Raw genomic sequence first — 12,216 nt, forward strand, 5'->3', positions numbered from 1 at the left:
AATGCTATATTATTAATCTAGATTTTTCCTGAAAACACCATCTGCACGGTCAGTTGTTTGCTTCTAGTACTTTTGTCTCTCTTCCTGGGCCACAACCTTTAACAAGGGAAGGGGTGAAAAAGAAACACACTTGTGCCCTCAGGTCTTTCACCTTTGCATCTAGAACTTTACAGTTGCTTCCATTACTCTGTCACATTTTGGACTTTTGCACCAGGAAGACGTTATATTTCCTTGGACATCATGTCAGGATGCTTCTGCCTCTGTGCCCCTCCATCAGGAGTCACCTATCCCCACTACACAATAACACCTCCTCCAGGAAATGGCAGAGTTTCTTCCATCCACAGATACCTGTACTATCACTTCCATGCTCTCTCCTGTTCCTGTTCAAGTGGTGCAGAGTTCTGGTCCATAGGTTGTGCCTGGGACTTTTGTCCTTGTGTATATTAATTGACACAGCATTTCTGCCGTCTCCCCCCAAATATCCATGAAAAATGCCCTTGTTCACTCATCCTGTTCGTGAGCTTCTGCTCACTGGCTGGCAGCTGCTAGTTCCATACCAAAGCAAGGTGGTGACTCACTTCCTCTCAGCACTAAACCATCCCCCTGTCACTATGTGCCTGGAAGATAGGATATAGCGGTGGCTGAACAAAGAGCGAAAGTACACAATCAAATCTCTGAAGAGTTCAGACAGTCAGCAAAATTGTTATTTACTAAATGGAATAGAAGATATGGCAGTAATTTAACTAGGAAAGAGCTATTTTGCAAACAGGATTGTTGGATATATGTCTGCATTGGCTCCCACCTTTGACATCACAGTAGCAGAAGTAGATGGGTTTTCAATTGCAGTGGCACTTAGAAAAGACTACAAACCTGGATGCTATACTAGCAGCTGGTTGCTTGATAACTCAAGAATACTGCTGCAGTGACAAGAGAGGAGTAAGACAATAAAGGGGTGATAGCTGCATTAGGAGGAGGAGGCTGAAGTGAGGAAGGTAGATTTTCCCAAGGTCTCAGTCAGAAGTTTTTTCCAGCTTCATGGCTTGGGGTCTTTTAGTCAGAGATAGTATTGATTACACTTGTGATCTTTTGAAAAATCTGTCCTTATTCTGCCATTCAATTAAGAGCACCTTGTTTAATGCTGATGCCTATGTACATTGAGAGGAAGGAGATTCAGATCCATCTTTTAGTAACATTGTCCTTTTAGTATGTAATGAATGTTTTTAAGGTATGACTACAAAAGAAAAGAACTTTATTGCTAACAGAGAAAAAGAAAAAGGCAATGAAGCATTTGTAACAGGAGATTACAAAGAAGCAGTTGCCTACTATAATCGGTGAGTTAATGCAATTTGAATCTTTATTTTTAATTTGTTTCATGATTTTGTTGAAGTGTTGATCAACTAGCAAATAACTTTTAAATACTTCAGTCAGTTATTCAGTACTCGACTCAAGGTTTGTCCCAATATAATTCAGTGTTCTGGAAAAAAACACTAAGCTTTCCAGTCCCATTTTACATGCTTATGCATGTTTAAATGCTGTGGCTTCAGGTTACTGCTTATATCTGAATTCCTCTGATGTTGCATGGCTGGTAAAACAGCATTCTGTAAGCTGTTATGGATAGGAGGGGGCAGTCCAAACAAAAAATTAAAACTTTTGAATGGGTTGTCAAATTGGGAACTTACAGGGCAGAGTGGTAGTACACAGTAAGGGCCTGCTGTGTGTCAAATTTCACATTGTTAGGAGAAGTGCTTTTAAAGTTATAGCTTTTGTTTTAAAATAATGTTCATATCCCTCCATGATCTTGTGTTGCTACTATTTTTATGATACATAATAAATTCCATAATTATTTTTCAAATGCCTACTACTGTTTCCTGAAAAGCAAATGATTCCCATGATGTGTTTTTTAAAAAATTGAAGTCACTCCATTCTGTTCTTCAGAAAATATATGACCTCAAAAATACTCAAATTACACAGGAATTTTTCCCCTAAAGTTTTATTGCATGTCCTTGTTGAAGAATTTCGCAGCAGTTGCCCAAACTTCTTGCCAGTACTTAAAGAAATTATTGAGTCTTTTTTAGGTGAATGGGTTTACTTCTGGGCAAGACAGTAGATTAGGACTTGAAGCTTATCTTACAAATAAGAGTTATTAAACACAGACAGAGAGAGAGAGAAAGAGAGAGAAATAGATAGACACTATGATGTCATGAAGAGAGATCCAGAAAGAAGGAGAATCAGAGAGAGGAACCACATAGTGAGAGTAGAAAGGAGGGAGAGTCGTCCTGTCATCAACAGGCTTGCCTTTACTATGGCATCCTTTTTCTTGGTGCCAACATAGGCATGATAATTCAAGACAACATGAAACCATTTCTTGGTGTTTTGAATCAGATACAGAAGCAATACCCTACATTCATAAATCGGAGGGATTTTTAAAAGAATTAAGTTTCTTGGCTTTTCAAAACAGAAGTTTAATAACACACAGCACAATCAAATTTGCAATGGAAGAGTTGGGCTACTTCAATAAGACTTCTTTCTGAGTAGGCTCACACAGGGAGCTATGTACAAGTAATACCCTTTCAGGGATTTGAAAGCATAGTATTACATGTTGTTTTTCTTTCTTACTTACTTTCATACATTTTTTGCAGGGATTCAGAAAGTGGTATCCAAGGGAGTGTTCTTTGTTAGCTTGCAGGGGATTGAAACCTGTTTGGGTGGAGACCTATTTTCCAGCAGTGTTACCACACTGGCTTTCTAGACACATTGATAATTTTTATTGTTATTTTGTTCTAGCAGAAATTAAACTTGATACTTCATAATCACATAATCCATGAATCCCTGTGTCAAGTTTACATACCCTCCATTTGACAAGCTGACTCATATTTTTATGATATATACAGTATATACTGGTGCTGTCTTCTTGGTGATCCCTTGCCACTCTGCAGGGTTTTGGAGGGTCTTTGAAAGCCCAGTGTAAATGTAGGAATGAATTTCACTCTTCCTGCAGTTCCAGATTTGGAACTGAGGAAAGTTATTGGGGCTTGTTTTATCACTGAGTTGCTGATGCACTAAAAGTGCCTTCACAAGTCATCACCCAAATACCTATCTCCCACCTCAATTTCCAGATGTAGATGAGAACTATATGGGTTGTTGTGGCAGCAGAGAGAGAGAGAGAGAGATGAAATTGTAAATGTTATGATTCTATATTAGGTAAACAATGGATATTGATTTGTGCATCAAATAAATTCAGCTCAGAGCCGTGACAGCTTTTGATTACATTTCCAGGCCTTTATAGTTTGAGCAGACTTTTTATTGAAACATTCCCATTAATTTTATTCTGCTTAATACCTCTAATATTTTGCAGGAGTATATCTGCATTTCCCACTGTTGCTGCTTACAATAACAAAGCTCAGGCAGAAATAAAACTTCAGAATTGGCATGTTGCTCTTCATGATTGTGAGACTGTTTTAAAAATGGACTCTCAAAATGTAAAAGGTAAACATGAAAGAACTGTGTCTGAAAATCTTGTACTGTCAGAAACCTTTTAAAATTAATGGGGCCAAGCCAAAGTAAGTCACACAGCAATTTCAGTTTAAATAAATGTAGCAAAAAAGTGGGAGGGAGAAAAGATAAATACGTATTAAAGTTTAATGGACATTTAATATTGACATCTTTAGTGTGCAAGAAGCCACCAGTTGCAAATTTCATTTTGTGTCTCTCTTATTGGGCAATAAATGAAGCACCAAAACAGACAAAGTATAATACTCTTCTTGAGGACTTAACATATTGGAGGGAGGAGGCGGGGATGGCAGCAAGAGCAGAGGGAATCCCCAGGGCTCTGGGGAACCCTGTGTAAACTCCAAGTCAGAAGACCCCCCAGCAGTGGAAGGGGGAGGCAAGATTTACAGGAGAGTGGTCTTGCAATAGGGGAGAGCTGAAGAAACTCCGAATTCAGACAGCAATCTGTCTTCATGAGAGCTTTCCTTTCTCAAGCATCTGGCCTGGGAGACGCCATTTCAGGTGAATTAGCTGCTTAACTTTGCCAAGATGGGAAGTGTGAAGAAGATTTTTGCTTGACTGCATGAACTGCATGAACTGTGAATAACTGGTTGTGTATTTAGCATCAGCAAACACAGATTAAACTCAGGCTGCTGACTTAAAAGCAGAGAAGAAATAAACAAAAGTGACAAAGGAGCAATTATCAGAACAGAAAACAAACAAACAAACCAAGAACAGAAGCCACATAAATTGGGGTAATTAAGAGATAAATTGCCTGTTACTCAATCTCTTCTTGAAATCAAGCGGAAAACTTTATTTTTTTAGATGGTTTTGTTAGTGTATCTCTGAAACATCAGCCATTTCTTAACTGCGTCACATTTGAAAGAGAAACTAAAGTTAAAAGGCACAGACGGAGATCATTTTCTCATCCCACCCCCTTTCTCATCCCCCTGTCCTCCCTTGATGGTATAGACTATTATACCATAATACGAGAGGTTTGAGAAGATTGGAGTACTGTACTTAAAGGGAGTGCTTAACAGAGGCACCTGGGGAGAATTCTGGGTGTTGATTGACAAAAGGGGGGACCACTGCGCTATGGACTGATTAATGGTTTTACTGTTTTATGGCTCCTAACTGAATTTTGAGTTGGGGGAAAGGACTTGGTGGACATGGCGCAAATCAGAGAGCAAACAGAAGCAGAAACGGGCTTGCTGGATTATAAGAAGCAGAAAAAATATCTGAACATTCTAAAAGCTGGATTCTTTTATTTTTCAGTGGAAAGTGTTATCCTATAATAAATCTATATCCAAGAAGCAGAAATGTCAGCCTTTACAAGTCCATCAAAATTAACAATGCAAGATTCTTTTAAGAATTATATACACAAGTTTCAAATTAACATTATCAATTATCTAAACATTATCAATTATCTTTATTAAAACCTAGACCCTCAAAATTAAGGTGGAAATTTCAGGATTTAAAAAGGACATGGAAAGGAATGTGCAGACAGAAGACCAATTCACCAGAACAGCGGAAGCAGCAGAAAAAGAGACTATAGAATCAAGATCAAAGGAAGATAAAATAATGGGCTTTTATGAGAGGCAGACCCATGTCGATGAGTTGGGGATCCATACTCATGAGATTACTCAAAAATGTATATTTGTTTGCTAGAAGAGGATTTAGAGAAGGAAAGGGTGATGATGGAAGGGGTACAAAATATTGGTTACAATTCAGATATATATGATTGGATTCAAATGTGGAATGATACTTATAGATGGATTAAACCAGTAAATTTGAGAGAAAATGTTTTAAAGATGTTCTATAGATGGCACTTCAAAACTGGCAAAAAAGGTGTTAGAAATTAATTCAGGTTAAAATATTGTCAGCAGCTTCGGACTTTCTTCTGTATAGGTGGTGGATAAGTGATAAAGTAAAACAATTTTGGAGATAGATAAAAAAATTATATAAGAAATCATATAAGTATATATAATCCTTAAATTAGAAATGTTCCTGTTGAATACAATGTCATACATACATACATACACACATACATACACACACACACACACACACACACACACACACACACACACACACACACACACACACACACACACACACACACACACACACACACACACAGACCCCGGCACTTTCCCTTCCTTCACACACACATACGCATTCTCTTCCTTCCTGTAACTCTCTCTGTCTCTCTCTCTCTCTTTCTCTCTCACACACACAGAACCCGGCACTTTCTCTTCCTTCACACACACACACACACACACACACACACACACACACACACACACACACAGACCCCGGCACTTTCCCTTCCTTCACACACACATACGCATTCTCTTCCTTCCTGTAACTCTCTCTGTCTCTCTCTCTCTCTTTCTCTCTCACACACACAGAACCCGGCACTTTCTCTTCCTTCACACACACACACACACACACACACACACACACACACACACACACACACACACACACACACACACACGTTCTCTTCCTTCCTGTATCTCTCTCACACACAGAAACACACACACACACACACAGAAAACATATGTGATTATAAATATTTGGATTTATAAGGTTGTTCTAGGATTAAAATGGGATAGTTTGTTAGAGACATTATCTGAGAATTTGATGTTATGTTAAAGAAAACTGAAAAATATTTTTGATTAAGCCCAGAAATAAATATGAGTAGAGAATATAGTATGGGTTAAAGATTTTAGTATTGTAACATAGTTATGTAGTCAAGATTGTATATAGATACTGTACTGTGATAAGCACCTCAAACTAGAATTGCTTTTGCTAAATATAATATTAGAAAGTTATGATACAAAAGATATATATAGGAAACATATGTTATTATAAATATTCATAGTTATAAAGCTGATCTGGGCTTAAAATGGGATAAACTGTTAGAAATATTAGTTGAGAATTTGAGAAGTTATGCTAAAGAAAATGGAATATTTTTTTTTACTGAGCCCAGAAATAAACATGAGCAGAGAGTATAACATAGGTTAAAGGTTTTAGTACTGTAATGTGGTTAAGCAGTCAAGATTACATATTACATACTGTGGTATGGTAAACACTTCCCTCCGTGTATGTTTTATATGTTGTCTGTTTGTTATATAATTAAAATTATTTTAAAAAACACCAAAACATATTTTTGTGAAGTTGAGGGAAAAACAGCAGTACATTGTCTGACTTTCATTGTTAGTAATCATTCTTCTACAGTACTGTAGGGAAAACTCCCCTAAACATCATGTGGATTCTGAGGTAGGGCTAACTAGGAAGTGGAGAAAGAAATGTACTGAGCTACAAAGCTATCCTGTGCTCTTCAGTTTTTTTTTTTAAAGGAGGGAACATACTGTATGTCTTACAACTGCCTTTTTCTAGCATTCCAGAACAAGGAAAGGGGAAAAAATATTTAATTATACTTGTACCTTTCAGAGTAAGTTAGTCTCTTCTGCTCACAGTAACTGTTCTTTTAATACTGTCTTCTCATGACAAGCGATTAGATAAAGATAAGGCATGTCAAACATCCATGTGTATGTTCATGGAATTTAAATACAAATATGTCATATAAAGATGTATATTGTAGTCATTAAAGTATTGATGTAGCACTTGCAAAAGGGAAACTCATGTTTAAGGCCAGCCTACCTCTGTGTGTTTGATGTGAGCATAAAATGTGGGGTAAAGTACGTAAAAGTTCAGTGGAATAATTATGGCACTAAAATTCCTGTATATTATTTGTATTTATAAATGTTTCTATTGGGCTTTCTTTTTGTCTCCTGACCACATGGCCTGGGGGTGGGGCCTAGGGGTGGGACTTCCTGCTTTAAAAGAGCGTGTCCCAGGACCTAGGACCCTTTTCCCTAGGAAGCTGGGCTGAGGGCGAAGGCCAGGTCTGTTTGCATGGATGCCTTGCTGAGTTTTTTTTCCTGGACTTTCTTTTTGTCTCCTGACCACATGGCCTGGGGGTGGGGCCTAGGGGTGGGACTTCCTGCTTTAAAAGAGCATGTCCCAGGACCGCACGCCTAACGGTGCGTGAAATTCTCAAATTTTGTATCTGGCCTCAATATGGTAAATAGGAAGCCAATTAGATTTGCATAAGCCTGGGAGTCTGGAAAGTTTTAAGGATCAGATTGTACTTTTGCACTATTAAAGAGCAGGCCGGGTAGGTGGGGCTCGTCAGCCATGGATGGCAGCCCATCTAGGAGAAGGAAAACTCCGATTTCAAACCTCCACTGCCTTGTGGCTATATCCATTCATGGAAAAGGCTTCAGGAGTTAACCTAGAGGCAAAATCTGGAGCTGGAGTCCCGAAGACAGTTCATGTCATTCTGTCAACTCCTGCGATGTTGCTGGAACCAGTCGTATTGGCTCTTGCCTTTCCATTGGACCATTTCAGCAATGTGGAGAGGGGGGATCTGCTGCTTGGGTAACAGCCTATCCTCCACATTACCTTACCCGGGCTTCATGTTCTGGAGAGGACACTCCTCGATTCAGAGCATGTTACCATAGTCTCTTGAGACTGAAGGATGCCTATGGAAATGTTTCTATGCTGTGTTTACATATACTGATCTCCCCCAAGAGCCCTTGTATTAGTTCACAATTCTAAATATGTGTTAGAGCAGCCATTCGCAAGCTTTTTTTTTTTTTGCCACAGCCATAAACCCAATATGAAAGAAATATAGACTGAATCAGTCGCATAACAAACCTTTTAACATGGTATGTGAAGAACTGTTGCCAGTCTATGGCCCCTTTCAAATGTGCCAGGGGCCCCGAGGGGGTCATATGGCTCCCATTAAGAATGGTTGTGTTAGAGTACTGAAATCAGTTAATAACTTTAAAGCAGTGACTTAACTAGCAACATAGAAAGAGATGAACTTAACATGGTTGAGAAGCTTAGGGGAACAAAAATGTTCTAGCTGTTTGCCTAAAAACGATCACAAAGTTGAGTCCCATGGAATTTTTTTTCAATACAGAGTGTTCTCAATCTTGGTGCTGCCACTAAAAAGCCCTATCTTCCTAGGTCACTGCCACGTAACACCTCCTTTGGCAGCAAAGCACAGAATAGGTCCTCTGGTTGTGCTTGCAAACAGCAGTTACAGGTGGAGTTTCAGAACTTTCAGATATCATGGCCCCAAGCTGCTTAGAGTGTAACATATAATAACCAACACCTTGGTTTTAATCTGGAGGCTACAGGGATGTTGGCAATCCTTGGGTCCAAGTCCCAAGTCCAAATCTTTGGCACCAAATCCTTAGTCTCAAGCCCCAAGTCTGAGTTCCTATTAAAAATAAGCTGTCCCCCAGAAAAAAAAAAAGGAAGGTGAGTGTGTTCTGAATTGAGAGTCAAGTCCAAATCATTGGGGGGGGGGGAACCCAAGTCGACTCTGAGTCTAGTCACTAGTGTGACTTCAATCCAATTTGATAGTGAGTCCCACAACGTGAATCCCCCATCCCTGGGAAGCTAACAGGAAGCCAGTGCAAATGGAACAGGATGAGCATTTAATGATACAAATTGCTGATGATCTGTAGCATGTCTAATGAGGTTAATGTTTTTCGAAAAGGCTATTCTTATTAAATAGATATTCTGCAGTAGATAGAAGATTTTAAGTAAATAATAGAGGATTTTTTTACATTTCTGCTGTAAGACCGTTTTGAAATAGTTATTATGTATTGAGTAATTTAGAACAGTTAAATAAAATGAATATATCTTTTATTAATTTGCAGGTCTTATGCGCCGTGCCACTGTTTACAACAATCTACAAAATTTCAAAGCTGCTGCAGAAGATTTAAAGAAAGTGTTACAAATTGAGCCAGAAAATGTCACAGCAAAAGTAAGTATTAGTAGTTTACATACTGGATGCAAGCAGGATAGAGTTCCACCATGGTTGAAAGAGGAAATGATAAGATCTTTGTTGAAAAAGCTCTCCTGAGTCCAGCTATACTGGATAATTACTGTCCATTGTCCTGTATCTAGCTCTTGGACAATGCTTTGGAGCACGTAGTGGCTACCCAGCTCCAGGTGGTCCTGAACAAAATTAATTATCTCTTTAGGCCTAATTATATGATGGAGACAAGATGAAGAGATTTGGTTCGCATAATGAGTTAATAAATGCCATTGCTTTACTACACCTCATAGCGCAGTGGTTAAACCGTTGCACTGCAGCCAAAACTGTGCTCACACCATGGGGTTTAATCCCAGGTAGATGGCTCAAGATTGACTCAGCCTTCTATCCTTCCCAGGTCGGTAAAATTAGTACCCAGCTTCCTGGAGGGGGGCAATGTGTAGCCTGGGTAATTAACTTGTAAATCACCCAAAGAGTGTTTGAAGCACTATGGGGCGGTTTGTAAGCATCACACTTTGGTTTTGCTTTTTTACACCTATACCGTATATTTAGAGTGGACCCATTTAAATACCATGTCATTAAGTCTGGACCCAATCGAGAAAAGCAAATGTACAAATATTGTAAATGTAGGTCCGTATAATTTTGTACAATTTATTTTTTTAATTCAGGGTTATGTCCTGAATGTTTTTTCTTGATGTTGACCAATCAGAATATAATGAAACTACTGTATCTTTTTGTTCTAATGTGTTTCAATTTGCTCTTATTTACTTTACATTACATTTCAGTCGGGTGCCTAGGCTGCTTTTGTAGAATTTTCCATACACAGATGTATATACTTGGTCTCGTATCCATTTACTGCCATCTCATTTCTGATATTAGCTTCTCCAGTTATTTTTATATGAACATTTGAAATTGTAACAATCATATTTCTATCATATTGAATAATAGCATGCTGGATTCAAGTTTAATTATGCTTAGAGTAGATTCACTCAAAAAAGTTGATTTAATTTAGTCATGCCAGTTTTCAGTCCCAGTGTTCAGTGTGTATATTTCAAGCACCACCAAGTCAATCTAATTTTAAGATATTTAAAATAAAAAGTAACTTTCAGTGACAGCAAACTTAGTACATTTAATTTTTTTCCAAGAAAAATAAGTCAGTATTGTTGTTATACTACAGAAGAATCTCTCAGATACTCAAAAGAATCTGAAAGAATCAGAACCATCATATCCGTGTGAGAAGAAAGGGAAAAGAATACTTATTCAAGATATAGAAGAATCTGATGGTGATGAAGAAGGAGGAAATGAAGGAGAACATGAAAATGGCAGTGAAGATAAAAGTAATGCTAATGTTTTATTCTCATTGGAAGAGTGTGGAGTAGACTATACAGTACTCACTGGATCACAAGAATCTGTTCTATAGAGTCAGACCGTTACTTCATCTAGATCAGTATTTTTATACTCACTAGTAGTAGCTTCCAGGGTTTCTGAGAGGAGCTTTTCAAGACATTCTTGAAGATGCCAGAGAATTATCTCTTATATGCAAAGCACTTCCTTTGCCACTTAGCTAACACTGAAAAAATGCTATAAACACACACACACACACACACACACACACACACACACAGAGAGAGAGAGAGAGTTTTTCACTTGGATCAAATTTCACTTTAAAAGCTGTCACAACAAAATTACTGACAATTTTATTAATAATAAAAAATATATTAATAGTGAATAACAATTATCTATAAGCCACTTTTTAAGGAAGACCCAAGGTGACATAGAACAAAACTTGAATCCAAAAAAATGAAATAGAACAATATTATACAGACAATATCAAACTGCATTGAGTAGTAGTTTGGATAAAACATTTAACACTGAGCACAGCTATGGCTAGCTAATTTTGTGTTAAAGTCAGGTATATAAAATTCTGTCCTCCCTTCCATGGTTTCATAATATATCTATGTAGTTGGTAGATATGTAAATAACAGGAAACAATAATACTAAGTTTATTTTGGTCGTGAGATCTGTATTTGTAATTAACTGGTGAGGTAAGCAAGGAAGTGACTACACTTAATATTTAACCCGCAATTTATGTCAGATTGGGCTCTAATGAATTCAGTGACTACATGATGTAAAGTTCAATGCAGGGAAACTCATTGAGGAATAGTGTTTTGGTTTTTTGGTTTTTGAGCAGGGAGTTACCCTTTTCGTTCAGCCAGCAGAGGTGGTTTAAATTTGTTCTGATCAATTTGGCATTGCATTTTTCCACTTTCTGCCAGCATAATCACCTGATCTGATGCAAAGGGGTGCAGGGGTGTCAATTCCCTTCAACCAAGGGCCCTTTGTATTCAATAATTCTTCTTCTTCTTCTTCTTCTTCTTCTTCTTCTTCTTCTTCTTCTTCTTCTTCTTCAAAAAAAGGTTCAGACTCAGCACTTGAACAGATTTTTGTGAGGGCACTTAAATATCAATAAAAGAGAGAAGCTTGGGGGTGGGGTGGAAATTGCCAGTTAGCACCTTAAGGGAGGCAGTGGAAGACAGGAGGGCCTGGCATGCTCTGGTCCATGGGGTTACGAAGAGTCAGACATGGCTTGATGACTAAACAACAACAACGCACCTTAAGGTAGCTTCTGCTGCTGTCTCCAGCAAATCAGTCTTTAAACATTTTTACATTAATAATTTGGTCAGAATCGTCATCTGTCTGTTGCCAGCATCCAGCAGGTGCATTAAATTGATTTTAAAAATGGCACCATTTCTGTATCTTGCGCTCAATGTAGAGTGAGCTCTCTGCTTCTTACCTGTTACCTCTTCCAAATTGGTCTGGATGACTATAGCATTTTCTCACAGGGAAACCTAATTTGAATGGAT

The 12,216-nt window shown here is 38.1% G+C and overlaps 1 protein-coding gene across 7 annotated transcripts in view; it reads left to right on the plus strand.

Annotated features, from left to right (window-relative positions):
* Positions 1-12,216, plus strand: part of SPAG1 (sperm associated antigen 1) — a 51,927-nt gene that overhangs the window by 13,919 nt on the left and 25,792 nt on the right. For all 7 annotated transcript variants that reach the window (XR_013545343.1, XM_078393612.1, XM_020785335.3 and 4 more), the window contains exons 7-10: positions 1,226-1,331; positions 3,356-3,486; positions 9,234-9,340; positions 10,530-10,689. Coding sequence is in view for 6 of the 7 variants with exons in the window: in XM_078393612.1 (XP_078249738.1) it covers positions 1,226-1,331; positions 3,356-3,486; positions 9,234-9,340; positions 10,530-10,689 (504 nt within the window). In the remaining variant the exon portion in view is untranslated. The remainder of the gene's footprint in view (positions 1-1,225; positions 1,332-3,355; positions 3,487-9,233; positions 9,341-10,529; positions 10,690-12,216) is intronic.

Source organism: Pogona vitticeps, chromosome 4 (genome assembly GCF_051106095.1).
Source record: "Pogona vitticeps strain Pit_001003342236 chromosome 4, PviZW2.1, whole genome shotgun sequence".
NCBI lineage: Eukaryota > Metazoa > Chordata > Lepidosauria > Squamata > Agamidae > Pogona > Pogona vitticeps.